Source organism: Ranitomeya imitator, chromosome 10, assembly GCF_032444005.1.
Source record: "Ranitomeya imitator isolate aRanImi1 chromosome 10, aRanImi1.pri, whole genome shotgun sequence".
In the NCBI taxonomy this organism is placed as follows: Eukaryota; Metazoa; Chordata; class Amphibia; order Anura; family Dendrobatidae; genus Ranitomeya; species Ranitomeya imitator.
The window spans coordinates 139,526,381-139,550,342 of NC_091291.1; the positions used below are offsets into that span (position 1 = coordinate 139,526,381).

General features: G+C 47.4%; 2 protein-coding genes across 5 annotated transcripts in view; one reads left to right on the top strand and one right to left on the bottom strand.

The window, feature by feature from the left end:
• CLSTN1 (calsyntenin 1) overlaps positions 1-4,422 on the top strand; it is a 79,564-nt gene extending 75,142 nt beyond the window's left edge. For all 4 annotated transcript variants that reach the window (XM_069741777.1, XM_069741776.1, XM_069741778.1 and 1 more), the window contains one exon: positions 2,279-4,422. In XM_069741777.1, the coding sequence (XP_069597878.1) occupies positions 2,279-2,476 (198 nt within the window). In that variant the 3' untranslated portion in view covers positions 2,477-4,422. The remainder of the gene's footprint in view (positions 1-2,278) is intronic.
• A 470-nt stretch (positions 4,423-4,892) lies between these two features.
• PIK3CD (phosphatidylinositol-4,5-bisphosphate 3-kinase catalytic subunit delta) overlaps positions 4,893-23,962 on the bottom strand; it is a 29,722-nt gene continuing 10,652 nt past the window's right edge. The window contains exons 2-23 of the mRNA XM_069741774.1: positions 17,426-17,595; positions 16,955-17,183; positions 16,639-16,859; positions 15,474-15,653; positions 14,965-15,105; positions 14,797-14,886; positions 13,746-13,964; positions 13,567-13,663; positions 12,105-12,235; positions 11,970-12,020; positions 9,715-9,882; positions 9,502-9,623; positions 9,085-9,228; positions 8,908-9,007; positions 7,610-7,788; positions 7,416-7,525; positions 7,250-7,328; positions 6,585-6,752; positions 6,379-6,502; positions 6,136-6,281; positions 5,875-6,007; positions 4,893-5,745 (exon numbers count right to left, since the gene is read on the bottom strand). Coding sequence (XP_069597875.1) covers positions 5,608-5,745; positions 5,875-6,007; positions 6,136-6,281; positions 6,379-6,502; positions 6,585-6,752; positions 7,250-7,328; positions 7,416-7,525; positions 7,610-7,788; positions 8,908-9,007; positions 9,085-9,228; positions 9,502-9,623; positions 9,715-9,882; positions 11,970-12,020; positions 12,105-12,235; positions 13,567-13,663; positions 13,746-13,964; positions 14,797-14,886; positions 14,965-15,105; positions 15,474-15,653; positions 16,639-16,859; positions 16,955-17,183; positions 17,426-17,566 — 3,111 coding nt within the window. The 5' untranslated portion in view covers positions 17,567-17,595 and the 3' untranslated portion in view covers positions 4,893-5,607. The remainder of the gene's footprint in view (positions 5,746-5,874; positions 6,008-6,135; positions 6,282-6,378; positions 6,503-6,584; positions 6,753-7,249; positions 7,329-7,415; positions 7,526-7,609; positions 7,789-8,907; positions 9,008-9,084; positions 9,229-9,501; positions 9,624-9,714; positions 9,883-11,969; positions 12,021-12,104; positions 12,236-13,566; positions 13,664-13,745; positions 13,965-14,796; positions 14,887-14,964; positions 15,106-15,473; positions 15,654-16,638; positions 16,860-16,954; positions 17,184-17,425; positions 17,596-23,962) is intronic.

Consider the following 23,962-nt stretch of genomic DNA (forward strand, 5'->3'; position numbering starts at 1 on the left):
GACATTAAGGGTATGTTTCCACGTTCAGGAAACGCTGCGTGTTTGACGCTGCATAGAGACGCAGCGTCCAGATATTACAGCATAGTGGAGGATTTCATGAAATCCCGTCTCCACTATGCGTGTTAACACGCATCCGGCGGCCCTGCGATTCCGGACATGCGGCAAGTCTTTTTTAGATCGCAGCATGTCTGTTTACCTTGCTGCACCGCCGCAAGGTATAACTTAGGGCCCTATGTGTGGGGTGCGATGATACCGGATGTGTGCAATGAACACATCCAGCATCATCGCGTCCCCAGAAGGGGGCGGAGATATTTTGCCGCTCCGTCCGTACCGCCGGCCATCCTGAACGTGGACACGTACCCTAAGACCCTAAGAGTTGTGAAGACTTTTTAAATTCACTGACTCTGTGTGATCCTATATGTCTGTGTGAACATGCACCTATGTATATACAGTAGTGTGCACATGTCTGACGGGTGTATAATTATATGTATATATGTCTGTGAACATGCGCCTATGTATATACAGTAGTGTGCACATGTCTGACAGGTGTATAATTATATGTATATATGTCTGTGTGAGCATGCGCCTGTGTATATACAGTAGTGTGCACATGTCTGACGGGTGTATAATTATATGTATATATGTCTGTGAGCATGCGCCTATGTATATACAGTAGTGTGCACATGTCAAGATTCAAAGAAGCTTTATTGGCAGGACCAAATACACATCAGTTTTGCCAAAGCAAGTGTATAAAGGCAAATAGGGATAGGGACTGTGGGGATGTTGGGTAGGAGCTGTTGGGAAGGTGGATGGGGGGCAGATCCATTGTGGGGGCTATAGTCCATGGCATCATAGTTCTCTTTCTCGCAGTCTATGACATTCGCTCACATACCGCGCTAATGTCTGACGGGTGTATAATTATATGTATATATGTCTGTGTGAACATGCGCCTGTGTATATACAGTAGTGTGCACATGTCTGACGGGTGTATAATTATATGTATATATGTCTGTGAACATGCGCCTGTGTATATACAGTAGTGTGCACATGTCTGACGGGTGTATAATTATATGTATATATGTCTGTGAACATGCGCCTGTGTATATACAGTAGTGTGCACATGTCTGACGGGTGTATAATTATATGTATGCTAGATGGTGGCCCGATTCTAACGCATCGGGTATTCTAGAATATGCATGTGCACGTAGTATATTGCCCAGACACGTAGTATATAGCAGAGCCACGTAGTATAGAGACTTAAAAAAATAAACATATACTCACCTATAGCCCGTTGGAAGGCCTGCTATACTCACCATCCCCCGCCTTTCCCTCTCCTCGCCACGCTCCCGGGACCGCTCCATTGCAAGCGGCACCTTCTGGTCTCAGGGCTGGTGTGAGCAGGACCTATGACGACATCGCGGTCACATGTCGCACACCAGCCCTGGGACCGGAAGGTGCCGCTTGCAATGGAGCGGTCCCGGGAGCGTGGCGAGGAGAGGGAAAGGCGGCGGAGGGTGAGTATAGCAGGTTTATTGTTTTTATTATTTTTAACATGACATTTTTACTATTGATGCTGCATAGGCAGCATCAATAGTAAATAGTTGGGGACACACAGGGTTGATAGCAGCGGTAACGGAGCGCGTTACACCGCGGGCCGTTACTGCTGCCATTAACCCTGTGTGAGCGGTGAGTGGAGGGGATTACGGAGCGGGTGCCGGGCAGTGAGTGCAGGGGAGTATGGGGAGGGACTAATTGGACTGTGCCCGTCGCTGATTCGTCGCGGCAGCCATGACAGGCAGCTGCCGAGACCAATCAGCGAACGAATAACCGTGACATAAGGACAGACAGAAGGAAGTGACCCTTAGACAATTATATATAGATATATGTCTGTGTATACAAGAAGGAAAACACTGGAAGAATGTGATGCGCAGAACCGGGTTTGGGTAGCAATATTTACAGACATGCACAGGTTGTGCCCGCCTGGTTGGGATGTGGGCACACAACCACTGATGGCGTTATAGGCTGCTGCAGACCCCCGGGAAGATAAAGACACACAAAGGAAGAGCAGTTGGGTAGTTGTGCGCTGCCGTGAAAGAATGGAGGATGCCAGTGCAGTAGGATGCCAGTTATTAGTATACAGCTTCTTCCCGCACAGTGCAGTACATCTCATTTGCTCTTCCCGTTGGTGTGTGTTGGTGTGTGTGTGTGTGTGTGTGTAGCCTGCACGCACGCGGATTATATATGGACTGAATTTTGCATTTTATTGTTCCTGATCCAGACCTATGAGGACCAGCACAGCAGCGAGGAGGAAGAAGAGGAGGAGGAAGAGGAGGACAGCGAAGATGGGGAGGATGACGACATAACCAGTGCTGAATCTGAGAGCAGTGAGGAAGAGGAGGGCGAGCAGGAGGAGGACCAGCAGAACGTCAACCGGCAGCAACAGCTGGAGTGGGACGACTCCACTCTGACCTATTGATCTGAGCCGCCATCACCACCCGTCACCACCGCTCACACTCATCATCCTGCAGGCACACGGTGTAAAAAGTCATTCCAGGCACTGAACCCAAGCGGGCCATGGCACAAGCAGATCGCCCGTGCCCTCTCCTGCCCTCCTCCAGTGGCCGGGCTCACGGTCAGTGTCTGTCCACCCTGCACCCTCCGTCACTCACTGACTGGAGGGACCAAGGCGTCACTGGACTTCATCCTCCATCCCCGATTTCTGTTGTGAGACACAGGGACTGGTGATTTTCTCGGTTTTTTTCCCATCCTGAGTTTACTGCATGTCACGTAGCGGCACTGGGATCCCTTTTCCTGACTGAGGAGCCGGCGGCTTTTGCATCTGGGTGGTGACGCAAATGGCTCCAGCAGGCAGTAAAAGGGGGCGAACCCGAGACTAACTTTTTAATATTTTCTCTGTAAATATGTTGGAATCTATGTAATTATGTCCATGTTGCTAGTGTAAAGGGGTTTGGATTTCTGGAATGCAGGGTGGCACCTGTGCCAATCTTGCGCAACCTCAGTGAGGTGAACTTTTTTTTCTTTTTGTGGCTGGCGGAGGTCTGCAGCCGAATGGTGGAGGTCCGCTCGAGTAACTCTCCCTCCCGAGTGCTTTGTCTTTCTGGCTCGGTCTCTTTCACCTCCCAAAATCGAAGAAGCACAGGGCTGTAACCAGTCATAAATATGGTGCCAGTCTGCTGCTCTCGGAGCACACCAGATCTCAGCGCTTCTCCCCCATGTTTTAAATAACTTCCCAATGGCGGAGATTTATTCTTCTATCATTAGCGAGACCCCCAGGATGTTAGCGGGACACAGGGATATTGTTAGTGTCTAGAGGAAAACATTGTACATTTTTATGTGAGAAGTGGGCAAGATGGTTTATAAGGAATCACTATTATGTATGACCCGGATGGGGCTCGGAGGCTGGATCCACAGGTTAGGAGGGAGATGAACTTCTCCTATCAACGAGCTCAGCTCCTGGGCTTTGTAGTTCCCCAGCCTCCAGCAATGATTGTGTATGGTACGTCTTAGATTAATGCTGGTTTACTTTAAGGGGACACTACATTTAAAGTGACTTATAAATGAGGCATCCCCTTTCAAGAAATTGGGGACATTTAAGCTTTTTGGTGGAGGGACACTGGGACCTAAAATTCCTTGCAGCAAGGTATAAAGTGGGAACACCCAGGTCTTTCACACCGGCAGAGTCTGTGCACGATGGCGGATTTTGCTTCATTACTTTCACTTTAAGTTTGTGCCCCCTCTGACGATGGATTAAGTGCAAATGGAGGGTTGGGGGCAGCAACAACTGGTTCTGTTCCCCGGGATTGGATTCAGTAAGGTGTCTTTTGTGCCAGGTAAGTGGAAAAAGTCTCTTATTGGATTGTTACATGTAGGCTGTTATTAGGTCCGAGATACGTAGGGTTAGAGAACGTGCCATGGATGGTGGGAAGTTAGAGCTCCCTCAGATTTACACTACAGGTGCTCAGCAGGGTCTGGGGTCTCATCCCGCAGGACAGACGGCTGCAGACCACCGAGCCGGTTTAGGCTTTTTTTTTTCTCTTGTTTACCATAAATGTAAATTCTTAGATTTTTACGTAAGATATGGGGGATTGTTTAATGACTTCTGTGATAACGTGACAAACATAACTGCAAGCTCTGGAGTAACCCGGGGACCCTTCGTCTTGTGTTTATGTCGTGTAGCTCTGTCCATACATTTAATATCACCGTAGCTGCTGTATTTAGACTTTAAAAAGAAAAAAAATAAACACAAAAAACAAACAACCGCGACCTGTAACGCAACCGCTACAGCGTCCTCAGCGTGCCGATGCCGTATGTAGGCGCCATGAATATAACTTTTCAGATTTGTATATTGGTGATAGGTCAGTTTGAACAGTCTATAAGCTACAATAAATTTCTGGTTCTAAATCCGGACTCTCGTTGTTTTGTTTGCAAGTATCTCAAGTAACGGCCAATTATGTATGTGGGAATAAAAAACCCTCACGACACCGGGAACATAAAATGCAGATTTTACTGCTTAAATTGTGCAATGTGGGAACCGGCAGCTTCTGGGTTTTGTTACCACAGGGACTTTCCATGTTGGATATCAGTCAGCAGAAATTTAGCCATAAATACCTCTATGGATATGTGTGAAAATGGCGTAGAAATCTGCAGTGATGGCTCCGGTATTGGGCCACGTGCTGCAGATTTGTGCTCCACATCTGTCCCAGTTTACAGTACAAAAGAGCAAAAATCAAGACATTTGTGCAGATTTCACTCTGCAAAAGGTTTTTTTTTAAAGGCCGCAAATTTTGCAAACAGAATCTGCATTTGGGCGACATTAGTCACCTCCATAAAGTAAAAAAGACAACCGAGCCTTACCGCGCAGGATGCCAGTCTTTCCAAACACGTACAATGTCCACATTTATTAACATAATTACACGGGAAGGTGTTTATTGCAACCAATGCTTCAATACGAGCTGCTTCTGGTCAGGGGCCATTTATAAAGCTGAGAACTACAGGTAGTCTATATGACAACATGACATCAGTGCAAGATCTGCCGCGTATGGGCCGGAAGTCTCCGTAGACCAGCGCTCTGGACATGTAGCTCTCCAGCTGTTTCACCACAACTCCCAGCACGATTTGCGCAGACAGAGCTGTAGAGCCGCAGGTTGCAGATCTCTGCTTTAGCGCAATCTCAGTGCAACCAGCTTGGAATGAGGAGACTTATACAAACCAGTTCTCAAAGCTCCGGGATGTGTGCGGCCAGGAGATGTAAGGAGCCGTCGTTAGTCACCGACCGACACAAGACTATGAGAATCTTACAGGAGCCTCATGCTGGAGGAAGCCGTGTGCTGTAGAGATGGACTAACATGCCAAGGCAGCTCGGTCCTGCGGAGGGTGCAATCTTCCCTGGAGAATTCAGCATTGGCACAGCCGACGCCAAGAACCCGATGACGTCCGATAAGGAACATTACAGAATAAATCCCAAAAGTTTGTAGATTCAGAGAAGAACGTATGACGAGACTGCGTAGTCTGCTATGGAGGAGTGCTCTCTTGTGCCTTTAGGATCCAAATATTGTATCAAAACCCAAGAAATCATGTCCCTTTCCATCACTGTCTGTTGTCTTTGGACACAGTGTGAGCGAACCAGTTCACTTTGGTCTTCCAGCTTTCTCGCAGCGCCTCGTTAAACTTCACCCGAAACTGCTTCAGTGCATCGTCGTCGTTCTTCCCAAGCGCTAAAGAGTCCTGTCGAGGAATAAGAAAGGCGGCTGAGATAATGTAATAAAAAGGAACATTTCAGGTAGCCTGCAGTGTTAAGAATGGAGGTTATCGTTTTTTTTTTTTCATTGTGCCCACGGCTTTTCGTATATATACCTTAAGATACTGGATGTCCTTAGAGCAGGTAAGTTCAGGTAAGCCGGCCGCTTTCATCAGTGCAAACAAGTTCAGGAAGAGTGCGCCATGGCATCGGAGGATGGTGTACGCTTTTTCACAGTAATCCCGGAACCTGCATGACCAGATGGGAGAGTTATAAGCTGTCGCTGGATGTAGCAGAGCTGCTGAGCGTCTACTTGCTGACGAATCCCGGAGCAGCAGACGTGTATACGCCGCCACCACGACATCGGATATTCTCACCTCTCAAACTTTTCACTGTTGTTGGTTTTCCCTTGTTGGATAACGTGCACAAAATCGTACGTCAGGATAAAGGGAACGCGTTCACGGTTAAAGCCAAATTTGGTTTTAAAGTTACCAAGGAAATGACCAAAGTCGATGTGGAATAGCTGGAATATAAAAACACAAAAATGAATTAATGGCAAGCTGTCGCTCAGTAATCGGTGCAGAGCATCGCTGGACGGGAGCGGGGCGGATCGTCATTACCTGCCCGGTTTCTCGTATCATGATGTTGTCGCTGTGACGGTCCCCAATGCCCAGAACATACGTTGCTACACAGTAGCCAGCACAGGACAGAGTGAACTCCTCAATGGCTCGGTCCAGAGCGTCACTATCAGACGAGAGAGCAGGGAATGAGCGGTCAGGGATGGTCGCTGCTAGGTCATTAGCACAATGTGGCTGGTGACACTCACCCAGGATTCTTGCTCTTTAGCCAGTTTAGCAGGGCGTCCTTATTGAAAGCCGCAGTGGCTGCCATGTTACTTTTATTCCGCTGAATGTTGGCAATGGTGTCCGACTGCATGACCACTTCAATAAGACCAGTCTTGTCTCCTGTCGATAGGCAGCCGTAAGGGGTGACCCTGTGCAGAGCCATGAAGGATTAGTAATGGTTTGCAGGGCTGTAATCTCTAATACTGTCCACAAGGTGGCGCTGTGTTCATCTCCCAAGCGATAACATAGCTCCATATATGAGTCAATCACAGTAATCGGTATACAGCTCATTGTAGGGGTAGGCGTGGGGGGCTACATGTATAACCACAGTCAGACAGCGGTGCAGCATTGCATTTAGGAAGGAGACCATTAACATTAATGCAACTGCACTTATTTAAAAAAAAATAGAAAAATTGACATGGGGAAAGCCAACACATTTGCAACTCAGACACAGGTCACAATGCGACACCATTTGTCACCATTACATGTGATGTCACATTGCAACACAACACGTCACAGCCTAATGATTGGTTATAGTGATACATTGTGACACGTGACTGTCAGACATGATGGTGGCTCCCCACTAAGACCGCCATTACTAGGTTGTCCATGGCCTCCGCTGACCACTACGGCTCCTTGTACTCACCGCAGGTCCAGTCCTTCCTTCTTCCACAGGACATCCATCAGTTTGATCATCTGCAGGGTCAGCATGTCCTGCCGCAGATCTGCAGAAATCAACATTTGTTCTTGAGAAGTTTCTACCCACAATAAATCCTCTGTAGAACATCTTCACTCGTGACACCAGATCTTACCATCTCCGTTCTTAAAGATGATGCCAACCCGGCTCCCGCCCCGCATGTCGTTGTTGTACACAATCCAGAGAGGCTTCATCTTGGATTCCATAAAAGTGCAGAGCTCCACACTGGTAAAGAGAGGGAGACGGGGGTCAGGGGTGTCCCCTCCACCCATGGCCGCCCCCTACACACCCTGTCCGCAGTGGACTCACCACACGTCTGTGAGGATGAGGTTTGGGTCCAGCGGCGAGTAGAGATGGGACAGCGGCTCCAGGTAGGTGTCCTGCCTCATACACATGTGCATGGCTTCTTTGGCCTGGGGCTTGTTGGTCTTCTGGACGCTGGACCTCACAAAATCATTGAGACCTTTCAGCTTGGACAGAGCCTCTCCCTGCAGCAAGAGGAGACCGAGCATCACAGATTGGATACGACGACGGCCATGTTCACAAAGAGGTTATCTTACACCAGTGTTTCTAAAACGCAGGTGTACTTTCATATAATGTTAGAACACATTCTTTCTTGCATTTTTTTCCTAGTGTGATTTTTTTTGATGCCGCTTTAAAACATATAAAATTGAAACCCTCATCAAAAACGGAGGCAAAAAAAAGTGGAGCAACAGGGTGGGTTTTTGGTTTGGTTTCCACTGCCAAAATGGATTGATGTGCAGAAAATGCACCAAAGAATTGACATTATGGTTTCAGACGTGTTAGGCTACTTTCACACTAGCGTCGGAATCTCCCCGTCGCAATGCGTCGGGGAGAGATTCCGACGCTAGCGTTTAACGTACTGCACAACGGAGGCAGCGGATGCATTTCTCCGGCGCATCCGCTGCCCCATTGTAAGGTGCGGGGAGGTGGGGGCGGAGTTCCGGCCGCGCATGCGCGGTCGGAAAAAGCGGTCCGTCAGGAGCAAAAAACGTTACATGTAGCGTTTTTTGCTCCCGACGGTCCGCAAAAGCACAACGTCGCAAATGTGTCGTCAATACAAGTCTATGGGGAAAAAACGTATCCTGCAAGCACTTTTGCAGGATGCGTTTTTTCTGCAAAACGACGCATTGTGACGGATTGCAGAAAACGCTAGTGTGAAAATAGCCTTAAATGTACAGAAAAAAAAAAAGTGCGCTATAGGCATATTGTCTCATTCAAATGGATGGGAAGCTTGTGGCAATCAGTCCTTGGTGTGGATTGTGGCACATCATCTGCTCCAAAAACTGAATAAACGCAAAATAAATAAAGTGTGAACAAACCCCAACTACAGAGAGCAAACGTCTAACTGAATCTTAGATACGACTGACGCTCAATGGCTACACGACAGCTACGGCACGGGGGTGATGGCTGCCATCTTGGTGTCTGGAGGGATATCTCCAGGTTTCCCAGACATTACAACTCCTGAGGGGGATTATTCTCTGCACCCGTCGCTTTTGGGGTAATATAAATGCAGATCACTGGGTCTCTGCACTTTGGTTTTGATGTTGATCTTTGCAAAATCTAGATACAAAGCCAGACAGTACCTGCTTCATCAGGACCTTCATGTGATAGTTGCTGCCCCTGCAATAAGCTTCAAGGATGAGGCCAAACCTCAAGGCCACTGCCGGGACGTGCATCTCTGATCTACAAAAAATACGGATGGTTCACTGTCAGCGGGATAACCCCGGGGGTCCGCAGTCATTGTGCCTACAGTCACTTACCTAAGGTGCCAGAATAAGAAGTGTCCAATCTTGCGGTTGATCAGCGCCCTCTCCAGGAGGAACGTCGTCAGCTCACAGTCCAGGTAAGATTCATATTTCAGGACTTGCACCAGTTGGAGGAGATACTGACAAAGCTCCTCGTTCCTGCGCAGAAGAAGGGAGATGGCAGAGTTACTATTGCAGGGGGCAGGTACACCTCATCCTGTCCTGGATTATTTCCAAAATCAAAGACACTCTACAAAGCGTCCTAGGACCCTCGCACACAGAGGAACCGGGGGGCTGCTCTTACCAGCAACACTAATGAGGAAGGGAGTTGTGAGACTGCCACAGAGATGATGTCTGACCACTCCGTTCCCAGTGCACAGACCCCGTCGGTACCCCGTAGGGTCCATCGCACCCCTCAGGGTCTGTACTCACGTTAGCTTTTTCAGGCAGCTCATAGTGAACGATCCTACGTGTCTATCAGGGAAGTTGAAATCTAATAACTCCAGGGCGGTGAGGACGGGCAGCTCCGACCACGTCTGCAGCAGATACACCATCTAGTAGAGAGGCGGGGAGACATTATTACACAGGATCGATCCTATAGATTATAAAGGGGCACGTTACATGACCAGATCATGCTGTGTGCACCTGCGCCACGTCCTCGTGTTTGCTCCACTTGGTGGTGAGCAGCAGTTTGGGGAGGGCCTCCGGGTGGCGCTCTTTAATCTCATGACGCAGTTTCCACACCAGCTCCTTTTCGTGCTCGTACAGCTCGGCTTGGCCTTTCCGGTCCACTATCTCCAGGAGCTGCTGACGCTGTAAAGGACGAGACGAGACACCTGCTGTTTGTCAGCTCTTAACAGCGTCCCAGATCTTGTGCGCGGAGACGGCGCCCATGTGGGGGTCCGGTCACATGGACTGCAGGGACACAAAACCACAACACACGGTGCAAGCACTCGGGGGCTGCAGCCGCTATAATGGGCTCTGCCGGCACTCAGCAATAACATTGGAGAACACAGCACAAGACCCAAACTAGAGACCCCTAGGGGTAACAAAGTAATGCAGGAGCGAGTGCAGATTGCTACAATGTGCGAGTCTTGTAGTTATCGCTTTCACTGCTCAGTTTTTACCAAATTTCCCTGTTTTGAGATCAGACAAAGTTGAAAGTCCCCCTCCCCCATGTAGATTTATCCCAAGTACAAACGCCAAAAAAGGGGAGATTAATGGCTAGATCCATATAGTGGATATAGCTCTGCTGCACTGATACAAGGCCAAGCTCCCAAATATAATCCTGGTGCTAATTATCGATAATGCGGCTGCCAGTAGCCACCACTAGAGGGCGCTCACTACATACAGATGTATACAGCCACCACTAGAGGGCGCTCACTACATACAGATGTGTACAGCCACCACTAGAGGGAGCTCACTACATACAGATTTATATAGCCACCACTAGAGGGAGCTCACTACATGACAGATGTATACAGCCATCACTATAGGGAGCTCTCTACATACAGATGTATACAGCCACCACTAGAGGGAGCTCACTACATACAGATGTATACAGCCACCACTAGAGGGAGCTCACTACATATAGATGTATACAGCCATCACTAGGGGGAGCTCACTACATACAGATGTATACAGTCACCACTAGGGAGAGCTCACTACATACAGATGTATACAGCCACCACTAGGGAGAGCTCACTACATACAGATGTATACAGCCACCACTAGGGAGAGCTCACTACATATAGATTTATACAGCCACCACTAGGGGGAGCTCACTACATACAGATGTATACAGCCACCACTAGGGGGAGCTCACTACATACAGATGTATACAGCCACCACTAGGGAGAGCTCACTACATACAGATGTATACAGCCACCAATAGAGGGAGATCACTACATACACATTTATACAGCCACCACTAGGGAGAGCTCACTACATATAGATTTATACAGTCACCACTAGAGGGAGCTCACTACATACAGATGTATACAGCCACCACTACGGGGAGCTCACTACATACAGATGTATGCAGCCACCACTAGGGAGAGCTCACTACATACAGATTTATACAGCCACCACTAGGGAGAGCTCACTACTTACAGATGTATACAGCCACCACTAGGGAGAGCTCACTACATACAGATGTATACAGCCACCACTAGGGAGAGCTCACTACATATAGATTTATACAGCCACCACTAGGGGGAGCTCACTACATACAGATGTATACAGCCACCACTAGGGGGAGCTCACTACATACAGATGTATACAGCCACCACTAGGGAGAGCTCACTACATACAGATGTATACAGCCACCACTAGGGAGAGCTCACTACATATAGATTTATACAGCCACCACTAGGGGGAGCTCACTACATACAGATGTATACAGCCACCACTAGGGGGAGCTCACTACATACAGATTTATACAGCCACCACTAGAGGGCGCTCACTACATACATATGTATACAGCCACCACTAGGGAGAGCTCACTACATACAGATGTATACAGCCACCACTAGGGAGAGCTCACTACATATAGATTTATACAACCACCACTAGGGGGAGCTCACTACATACAGATTTACAACAGAAATAAATACAAAGCAATTGTGCTCCCCCTAGTGGTTGCTGCAAACAATGAAAATGTAATTTTACTATATGGGTGCGTAATACAATAAAATGCATAAGGTAATTAGTTTTATACAGTGAATTTTCACAGTTTAATATTTTATGTATAACGCACTATGAAAATACAGGGGGTATTGTGTTACCATTTGAAGGAGCATTACAGCTTTCACCTGCCCTAGAATAGTGCTGGTTACTGAGACTACTTATCCCACACCCAGCACCCTCCAGTGAGGGTCCGTGGCACACATGCCCATTACCTCATCGGCTGTGGCGTTACACACTTCTCCTAGTCTGCCCAGCTCAAGTATCTAAAGGCAAAATGGAATAGACAGAAGTGTTAGGATGGATAACGGGCAAGAAAATCTCAGAATCTCATTGACTGCGCCACTTACTTTCTCAATAGAGGGGTAATACATGGGATAATCGGACATATTGATAAAGCTGATCTTTAGGGTAGCAGCACTTTCTGTATTCGGGTTACACTGAACAGTTCCCATTGGGTTTAGCAGTTCTCCCTTTTCATCTATGGTAGAAACAGAAAACACCGAGAGAGGAGATAGGGACACAAATATTAGTAGGAAATCTGGAGTGATGTCATTACAATTTATAGCAATGGCGGACGCATTAAGGGGGTTAAAAAAAAAAAAAAAAACTGCCTAATTCCCAGTTTCTCCTGCGGAGGAGAAGCAGAAGATATACACAACGCAATTCCTCCTTACAGCAAGGCTGATTGTAGGGGAAACACTGTAGACAAAACACTCGGAGATCAACTTATCCCCAGGGAACAGTTCTAACAAATACGGGACCATCCAAAATGGACAACCCCTTTAAGAGTGACCTAAGAAGACAACAGATCCAGACTTTTTTTTTAATACAATATTCAAACACCACATCATTGGTCTATTAGGGCCAGGAACTAACTCATATGCAGTAAGGTTCCCCGATAATAAACAAAGTGCAAGTGTGGAGTTCTCCAAATAGCACCAAACAAAAGAAAAGAACAGATCAACCACATCATCATAAAAATCAAGAACATATTATAGAGGTCATGCAGATAGCAAGGAGGAACAACCAAAACGGAGGGGCAGACTAACACTAGATAAGGTAAAAAGACACCCAGTGTGGATCTATATAATAAAGTACCCACTATATATATAATATAATATAATATAATATAATATAATATAATATAATATAATATAATATATATATATATATATATATATATATATATATATATATATATAACTGGACGAACGTGGAGAAAGTGCTGGTGCATGGAAAATGAGCCAAAAGAGATCAGGTGTCTTAGTAAATTCTATCTGTAAATGCCTATCAATTGTATCTCTGCCATGTCACAAGGGTACAAATTGCCACTAACCAATATCTAAGTAAAATGTAGCGCCCCACGCAACCCCGACGCGCGTTTCGCCACGGCTTTCTCACCTTATTTTATATGCACCACCACTTTCTCCACATTCATCCAGTTGTATATACATAGTGGGTACTTTATTATATAGATCCACAATAGGTGTCTTTACACTGTCTAGCGTTACGGTCTGCCCCTCCATTTTGGTTGTTCCTCCTTGCTATCTGCATTACCTCTATATTATATGTACTTGACTGTTATGATGATTTATAAACAAAATGTTTCTGTTTTTATTCAACTTTGTGGTTTTTGGTTACTTCGCTGTTATCTTTTGTTTGGATTTTTTGTTGGTAGCTATGATATCACAGATAGTCCATCTTATAACCTATCATCAGCGCTACACAGACACAATTAGAAACTACACCTTCATCATCCACAGATGATGGGCGATCAGGTATCTGTACTGCGATGAGTGATGGGATTACCTGGAAAGGACGACCACATGCAGAGAGAGTAGTCCCCGTATTTCAGCATGTCCTTGTAGTCGAACAGCATGGTGTTCACCCACGCGATGGGGTAGTCCTGCGGGCAACAACGACACGTGGGCATTGCAGGTATGAGGAACACAAGAACGGAACAACAAGCACAGTACTACGACTCTCACCGTTTTCTTAGACTTCTTTTTAGTGGACTTGGCTTTTTTGGACTTGTCGACAGCATATAGGGCGAGACTGAGACGGGTCATGCGGGGAAGATCACAAATGTTGATGTCAAACTCTAGAGGCTGAAACCATTGAGGATCTGAGGAGGCGTTGACTTCACTACTGGCCACCGTCTTACACAGGAGCTCACTGCCGTGATAGAGGCCACACTGGACCAGCAGCTGCGAGAAAACACAGGAGCTCAGAACATGGAGGAGCCATCACATAACGGGACACGGCGAAAGGAAAGAGTGCAGCTCCGGAGTATAATACAGGATCAGTAATGTATGTACACAGTGACTGCACCAGCAGAATAGTGAGTGCAGCTCTGGAGTATAATATAGGATGTAACTCAGGATCAGTACTATATGTACACAGTGACTGCACCAGCAGAATAGTGAGTGCAGCTCTGGAGTATAATATAGGATGTAACTCAGGATCAGTAATGTAATGTATATATACAGTGACTGCACCAGCAGAATAATGAGTGCAGCTCTGGGGTATAATACAGGATGTAACTCAGGATCAGTAATGTAATGTATGTGCACAGTGACTGCACCAGCAGAATAGTGAGTGCAGCTCTGGAGTATAATACAGGATGGAACTCAGGATCAGTAATATAATGTATGTGCACAGTGACTGCACCAGCAGAATAGTGAGTGCAGCTCTGGAGTATAATACAGGATGGAACTCAGGATCAGTAATGTATGTACACAGTGACTGCACCAGCAGAATAGTGAGTGCAGCTCTGGAGTATAATACAGGATGGAACTCAGGATCAGTAATGTAATGTATGTGCACAGTGACTGCACCAGCAGAATAGTGAGTGCAGCTCTGGAGTATAATACAGGATGGAACTCAGGATCAGTAATGTAAGTGTTGAGTGATTCTTTCTGTAAATTGTACCATGGTGGTCTCATTGTCATTTCCTATATCCATGTTTGCAGAGGTGCAGATCTGTGAATAATAAACTCATTAAACAAGATATAAACATTATTATTTTTGTCTTCTCACTTTTAACCCGTCGTCGGCGTTGACGTTATATCCATGCAGGAGCTCGAACACGAACGGCCTCTCCAGTTTCCATAGTGAGCACTGATGCGGCTGGGAAGTAAGACGAAGGTATAAAATTAGAACGCTTTTGTTATTTATTCCCCTCGCTCCTTGTCGCTGATGTCCCACCTTCTTTGTTGGTAGCGGCGGCGGCTTGTGCCGTAGTTTGGAGCCCATGATCGCGCCTCCCTGCTGGTCCGGTAATGTGGAGGAGATGGGGACGAGGGTGAGGTGAGCAGTGGAGGAGGACTGCAGGCAGTAACTGATGTGCTGGAACACGGGAAACCATTGGTGGCGGTAACAAGACTGAATCGACTCAATAGGGCACAGAAAATACTGAAATAACTTTTCTTATACACTTTGTATATGAACTTTTCCTCTGCTTGCCATCAGTGAACAGAAACGTTCCCGTTTACATTTGGAGGACGATAACTCAGTGACAAGACTGTGGCCTTATATCAAGGGATGCATGGCCGTCTTGTGTGGGCAGAAGGAGACTTCCTGCCTCTGGTTGTATATAGGGGGTTTCCCATCGCTCACAACAAGCAGAGATCTTGGAAGACTATTAGAAAATTGCAGAACTTTTCATGATACAATGCTGCAGGATGGTGACGCGTAGGGCAGACGAATGGTCTTACTTTGAACTGGCACAGCGGGTAGTTTCCATAGATGTAGTCCAGAATGCCATTGACCTGCAGGATGTAATCCTCCGGGCGCCCCGGGCACTGCTGACCCGACACGTTGGACTTTTTCCTTAGAGCCATACGGATAATGGAGAGAGGAAAGTCCCGAGGAGACACTTGTAGTGTGAAGCTCTCCTGAAAAATACAATGGCTACAATTAAAGGGGTCCCTGACAACATGTTCCAGGACACTGACAAACAGCACATCCTATCTCAGCGTCATGATCCGCTTAGTTCATTGACGTTGCCACAAATACGAGCAGAATAAAATATTTCCAGTCTCCAACTGCGATGAGCTGGCGCTGTGGGGTCTCAGAATAAGACATTGAAATGGTGCAGGGATTGAGGGGGCAGAGTGCGGCCCCCCACAGCCCACCATCCCTATATGTGTAGAGATCTGCCTTTCCATTATTTAACCAATAATGATGCAGACAGTGCAAAAGCAAAAACTTTCTCCCATTGTTTTTTGTGGGTTTTGTTTTTACAACTGATGTCATCGGGCGGTAAAATAATTCTCAATTTCCGGGTGATTATGACGATACTACACTTCTATTGTTTATTTGTTATTTTAGTGGCTTAAAAACAAAAACAATAAAAGAAGCACGAGCGTATTTGTTTTTACTACTTTTCACTATTTTTTTAGTGCCCTTAGGGGACTTGCCCCTCCGATCTTTTGCTTGTTCTATATATTACGGCACTTCAATATTGCAACAGAAAGTAGTAAAAATTATTCTTTCCTTTCCAGTCCGGCCTGTGGCTTTATCAGACTCCAGAGCTCCCGACCGATCAGCGCAATTTAGAGGCCACTTCTTCATAGTTTACCCATTGCCTTAGTACAATAGTGGCCGCGCCAGGGCCAGACGCGGCGCTCCCGCCAGGGCCAGACGCGGCGCTCCCGCCAGGGCCAGACGCGGCGCTCCCGCCCGGGCCAGACGCGGCGCTCCCGCCCGGGCCAGACGCGGCGCTCCCGCCCGGGCCAGACGCGGCGCTCCCGCCCGGGCCAGACGCGGCGCTCCCGCCCGGGCCAGACGCGGCGCTCCCGCCAGGGCCAGACGCGGCGCTCCCGCCAGGGCCAGACGCGGCGGTCCCTTCACGGTGGCAGCTTGTCCCACACTTCTTACCTCGCTACCCTCGAACTTGACGTTGATCATCAGGGTCTTGCTGCTCTGAGTCTTCGCGAACACTTTGGAGGAATGCTCCAGCTGCAGAGGAAAGTTTGACTCCATCCAGATGTCCCAGTTCATGTGCTGCCGCCGCAGAGCGGTTTCCTCACAGAGCTGGCGCATTTTGCTGCGGAAATCGTTGACTTCTGGATCATTTAGAGAGTCGAATTCATGAAGACCTGGAGGGTGGATTACAGTGAACACATGCAGCTGTACAAGAGGAGAGTCCTAAATATTGCGGCGACCTGTCCACAATCCCACCTCGCCCTCCTACCTTTGCCAATCAGCAGGCTTATTTGGGAATTTAGTAACTTCTCGGCCCGATCGCCCTCCCGGGCCACGAGCCTCAGGACTGGCAGGAAGGGCTGGATGTCACACAGGCGCCGCTGCTCATCCTCCAGCTCCTGCTGCTCGGCTGTCTGATTGATGCAGGTGAAGACATAAGACGAGGGGGAACCAAGGGTGTGAAAGAGCGGTTCCTGCTGCGCCCGTTGCCATAGTAACTGCCGCAAATGAGTAAAAAGGGGGTCAAAATAATCCGAATACAAAAAGGACCACAATAGGTGTCACATTGAAATGATGCAAAAGTCCCATCACGGTGCAAACAGACTGGACACCAGAGATAAGTGGGGCCAGATCCATCCTACAGCCGCTTATCCCTCCCTACAAGTGACCCACACACCACGCCTGTCTCATTTGCAATTACAAAGCAAAAATGTGTGCAGATGGGAGTAGTAGTCCTCACCTTCTTGATATTTCCGAGGCTGGCACTGCATGGCACAGGAAAGTTGAGGTAAATGCCAGACGGTAGGAGGAAATCCACCAAAATGCTCTGCTTCTCCTCTTTGGCCCAGAAGTCCACCGGGCAGTAAACTCCAGGCGGCATCCTACCCTGCGGCTACCGCCCCACCGGCCCTGCGGAGAGAGAAATCACCAGTGATTGTACAGTGGGCACATTACATGCAGAACCAGAGACGACACCCGGCCCAGTAACACCTCGCCCGGGCGGCCCACCCATGGGCGGCCCACCCACGGTCACCGCACCCAAGGCCATCTATAGCTCTGAGGATGTATACGGGCAGAGCTGCCGGTCCAGAGTCTGGGAAAGCTGGGTAGTGTTATTTTTGCCATTTTTTGGGCTTAATTTAGTCTTTAAGAAGCTGCACAAACATCCCAACGATGACGCAGACCATCGCAGGATACCACAAACCATCTCAAGCTGATAATCCGAGCGGTCAGACCTGTCTGAGGACACCGGCGCTACCCGAGGAAGTCTGTCCCCCCACTGCCTCCATCAGCAGGTATGTGATATTTCAGGTCTTAGAAACAATGAATGGGAAGAATAAGAAAATTATTACACCGCCATATTAAGCATATAGTATGACCGCTACCAGCAGAAGAGAAAGGTATAAAGCATGAGCGAATCAGCAGGAGAAATAAATGACGCCATAATGAGCATATAATATAACCGCCACAGCAGCTTCAGGAATTTAGTGAAGGACGTCAGACAATCAAAGGAAAACCTACTGCTCAAAACAACGCAGGGCTCCCGGGTCAGATCTACATGGACGAAAAGTTCAAGGTGAATAATTTTTGCTAAAATTAAATTGTAAATTTCGTTGTCAATGGAAACCAAAGTCATCAACCAATGAGGTCCGGATCCTGGATCATCCGAAAATCAAAAAAGGAAAAAAGAAAAAAAAAGGGAAAAGGAAAAAAAAAAAAAAAAGTACAGGCAAATCCAATTTGTGTGACATTTATCACTCAGCAGGGTGTGCGGCCCCCACAGCTGCTCCACGTCTGGGCAGGATCCTGAGGAGGCAGCGGATGTGTCCGGCCGGATCTCCCCCACATCTCAATCATGGCATTAGATAGCTCCTGGACTGGCATTACGATGTCCTTCTGCACCCAGAGCTGCGCTCGCTATTCTGCCGGTGGAGTCACCACCCTCCTTTCCTTGTGTAATGCCCATGTCCTGGTATCTGCGCCATGGTATGGAGATTGTGCGGGCACACGGCAAATAAACCACCTTGTGACCGGCACGTATGGAGCAGGACGACCGGTGCCACCTGAATGGGTCGCCGATACCAGTAGTGACAAGGACACAAACACAAATCTAGAGAGAGGAGTAAGTCACGAAGGAGAGAGGAATGGGGTCTGTCACCCGTTCCCTTTTGGGTGGTCTCGCTGTTGTCACTCTCACTCGGTGACGTGGATTGACAATCACTTCTGCTTTCAATTCTAAAACACTCAGTTTACAAAAGAAGAGAAAGGAAAGATCCAGTGTCAGCACAAGTCCAGCAGTGCGGTGCCAGATTACTGACGTGCCGGATTATCAGACGCCACATTGCACATCTACTCCTGACTTACTACGGTGTTTATAGGACTATTCCCAATCGCCGGCCGCCACCTCGCTGCTCCTCTGACTCACAGATCAGATGTATGCCTGAAATCTGCAGAATTGTCGGCCAACTCGGGAGAAGCCGCGTGCGCACCGCATCTCTATCTGTAAGTGCGTAAGAATCCTGACTCACGCCATGAAGACGCTGACAGGGGAGCGGTGTACCGGCGGAGGATCCCTTTACCGGCCCCCCGAATGGATCATACAGGCTTTTATATCACCAACACAAGTATCTAAAATGAGAGCGGATTCCACCTCGGTAAAACATAAAGAGGAGCTGCAGACGCTCTACAGAGGGCGCTCCTGAGAGCCTGTGCCCATGTGCGATCACCCAAGGGTGACTTCAACATCAGATCACACCTTCCTAGACTAACAGCTGTGGAACTACAACTCCCAGCATCCTAGGCCACATCCTAGACCAACAGCTGTGGAACTACAACTCCCAGCATCCTAGACCACATCCTAGACCAACAGCTGTGGAACTAAAACTCCCAGCATCCTAGACCACATCCTAGAGCATCAGCTGTGGAACTACAACTCCCAGCATCCTAGACCACATCCTAGACCAACAGCTGTGGAACTACAACTCCCAGCATCCTAGACCACATCCTAGACCAACAGCTGTGGAACTACAACTCCCAGCATCCTAGACCACATCCTAGACCAACAGCTGTGGAACTACAACTCCCAGCATCCTAGACCACATCCTAGACCATCAGCTGTGGAACTACAACTCCCAGCATCCTAGACCACATCCTAGACCAACAGCTGTGGAACTACAACCCCAGCATCCTAGACCATCAGCTGTGGAACTACAACTCCCAGCATCCTAGACCACATCCTAGACCATCAGCGGTGGAACTACAACTCCCAGCATCCTAGACCACATCCTAGACCATCAGCGGTGGAACTACAACTCCCAGCATGTGCAGACAGATGCAAGTTGCATCCCTTCAAAAAGAATTCAGGTGAAACCAGTTTTTAAAGGCTTGCATTAAATGGAACGGTGAGATCTACTAATTCTGCGCAGAGTCCGGCCGCTGACTGCAGAGATGGAATAGTCACATTCACTGGCAGAAATGGGAGTAGGATGTACATCAGAAGGTTGAACAGCTCTCCATTGCTGGGAGTTGTTGCTGATGCCGACTATTTTCATGTGGCAGATAACAGTGTTCATCCTGGGCCTCCTGGTTCATGAGGGTAATAGAGATACTAGGACTCACTGTGTGAGTAGGTGGATTTTGGGCTTGCAGAGCTGGGAGACAACTCCTTTAAACTGTCCACAGCAGAAGGGCTATAAAATCTATAACATTCCCCCAAATGTCGCATGACACCCCAAACTGCTTATTGTGGCATTTCCCCCTCGAATATCTGTACACGATTATAAATATTATATCCGATAAAGGATGCCACATCTGACGCTGGATACGGTCGCAGCGAGCGGCTTTACACATTATCCCCATTGTAGATGTAGGCATTATTCCGAATATCATCCTTTGGTAATAGCTGCCCCCTCGGTGCCATCATTTCCCTTTCACCATCTTTCTAACTGAGGGTTTGTGGCACAATCTGAGAAGTGCGGTGACTACGAGGACGCCAGATTGACTCATTCCACACACGGCCATTCGATCAAACACACCGGACACCATGTCCGATTCCTACCATAGTGCTTATATACCAAGTATATCAACATCTCTGCTTGCTGTCAGTGAGTAAGAACCTTTTTGTTTCCATCCAGAAGCAGAAAACGCTTTCCTGACCGAATACTTATTACAGCTGAAGCTTCGTTACAACTGAATCAGTCGAAGGGTCTCACATAGGAGTCGCAGGACGGCCATGATGTGACCAACGGCCCGTTGGCCAAGAAAGTCGCAGAAATTTTATTAGAAATGGACTAAGTGGATATTGATGGCGGTCACCTCAGCACAAGTCCCGAACGCCAAATAACGTCTCAGGGTAAGGATAGATATCACAGAAACGAGGCGGCACCCGAAAACCGTGGTGGTGTGCGGCCAAATTATAAAAAAAAAAAATGCAAGATTTTGCAGGTGAAACAGCAGATTCCTGTCACAATCATGGGTCCATCCAGCAAGAATTCATCCTGCGACTGTGTTTAGCCCTCAGATACACTGTAACAAACTCTCAGCTGTGAAGAGATATTAGTTCTTTAAATCTGGATAGAAACCTAATATTCTTACATTAGTTAGGGGTTCACATCCATGAAGCAGGAGCCTCAGGATGAACAGGTTCCACAGCATACTGCCATCATCGGGGATTATAGTACAGCAGAGGTGTCAGAATCCAGACCAGAACACAACGTTATAAAAAAACAAAAAACACCCAGCGCCACAAAAAAAAAAAAAAAAAACGCTGGATGTTTAGACATGAAACCACAGGAGCCGGACGACAGCCGCCATTCTTCCCTCTCCAGGGTCCAGCATAGTCTAAACTCAATACTAGGCCGCATAATGTGAGGAGCCAGCCATGTCGCCCATAGCAACCAATCAGAGCTCAGCTTTCATTTCTTAACATGCTCAGGGGCAATGAAAGCCGAGCTGTGATTGGTTGCTATGGGTGCCCGATGACTGGTTTCTCAGAGCTGAGGCCTAGTGATGGTTCGATATGGCGCCATAATACGGCGCCGCTCACCAACACATGAATTCACACTTATAACCATAAAAACTGAATTTCTCCCCCCCTACCCCCCCCCTGATTATTCTGGTGGTCTCTGCACACGGAGCGGCGACCAGAAATATTTTTAAGAAATCATAAATATGAGGCTGAGGTATGAGGTACTTTGTCCCTCAGTATCAGCGATGCCTCCATTACGTTTCCGAGAGAACGCTGTTACACCGCACTGTGCACATGGTGACGCAACGAGATTTTAAGGAACATTGGATGCTCCCCGAGAGTCGGCGGCGTCCGTTACAGACGGTATTTTTTTTTATTAATGGCGGGAGGCAGAGTCAGAGCTACCGGGGGAGGCGAGCGCGCACACAGGTGCGGGGCTGTTCAGCCATTGTCTTCCTCAGCTCATTGTCAGGCGGTTTATGAAAACGAAGAGGAATGTGAGATCAGTTACCTAACCGGGAAGCTGCAGAGCATCGCTCTTAAAGGGACAGTAAACAAAAAGCAAGACCATAAGAAATCAATATGGCTGACCATTTTAGTTCTATCCATTTTTGGTAAAGTCGAGTGACAACCAATATGGCCACCTTCTTTCCCGATTTACAGAAATGCCTAATTGAGTAGTCATTTCGAGGATGCGTATCCACATAATTCTGCCGCTCCTCGGTTTCTTTCTGTTCTTGTAGCGTTTCTAAGAAAGACATATTTTCATCCCCAAAAACAACCGAAACTCAATTTCCAGCGCTGCCGGTTGTCAGAGAGCAGTGCATTGTGGGAGCCGAGACGACAGTTTAGCGCATCGATCACATGCCCGACAGCTGGGCGGGGTTAAGTCTCCGTCAGTTTCCAAGGGCAACCAGCAGAATTCTGTCAGCAGTGATGTGTGTGAATTGGGGGCAGCGAGGGGGCGGTGAGGCCTGAAAAAACTCAGAGCGGATAAGAAAATGGCGAATCAAAGGATTTTAAAAAAAAAAAACGCTCCAATGTTCATGACTATTTCACCCGTGAAATGTTGTTAAAAGTGGAATTACGCTGCACAAGGCCGTAATTGTGACAAAAGAAAGCGTAAAAGGAGAAGTAAAAATGTAAAAGCAAAATAAATCCGATCCTACAGCGAAAGGAGGAAGAAATTCACTTCTCAAAAACGGAATACGAGTATACGGGAACTGCGGAGGAAGGAAACAAAAAGGACCTGGCGTCACACAACAGTGAAGGAGTTAGCGGTACAATTCAAGCCCCGCCTCCAACCTTGTAATTTACATTAGCCCCACCCCTTTGTTAGTTTCGTGGGTCACAGCTATGAGGGGTAAATGAGGCCGTGTAGGAGAAGCAGATATTTTGTGATTAACTACGAGACAAAAGACACAGTGGGTACGGAAAGTATTCAGACCCCTTTAAATTTTTCACGCTTTGTTTCACAGCAGCCATTTGGTAAATTCAAAAAAGTTAATTTTTTTCTCATTAATGTAAACTCTGCACCCCATCTTCACTGAAAAAAACCACAGAAATGTATTAATAAATTTGCAAATATTTCTAAAGAAAAACTGAAAAGTGAGTGCAGCTCTGGAGTATAATGAAAGATGTAAATCAGGATCAGTAATGTAATGTATGTACACAGTGACTGCACCAGCAGAATAGTGAGTGCAGCTCTGGGGTATAATACAGGATGTAACTCAGGATCAGTAATGTAATGTATGTACACAGTGACTGCACCAGCAGAATAGTGAGTGCAGCTCTGGGGTATAATGCAGGATGTAACTCAGGATCAGTAATGTAATGTATGTACACAGTGACTGCACCAGCAGAATAGTGAGTGCAGCTCTGGAGTATAATACAGGATGTAACTCAGGATCAGTAATGTAATGTATGTACACAGTGACTGCACCAGAAGAATAGTGAGTGCAGCTCTGGAGTATAATACAGGAGGTAACTCAGGATCAGTAATGTAATGTATGTACACAGTGACTGCACCAGCAGAATAGTGAGTGCAGCTCTGGAGTATAATACAGGATGTAGCACAGGATCAGTAATGTAATGTATGTACACAGTGACTGCACCAGCAGAATAGTGAGTGCAGCTCTGGAGTATAATACAGAATGTAACTCAGGATCAGTAATGTAATGTATGTACACAGTGACTGCACCAGCAGAATAGTGAGTGCAGCTCTGGGGTATAATACAGGATGTAGCACAGGATCAGTAATGTAATGTATGTACACAGTGACTGCACCAGCAGAATAGTGAGTGCAGCTCT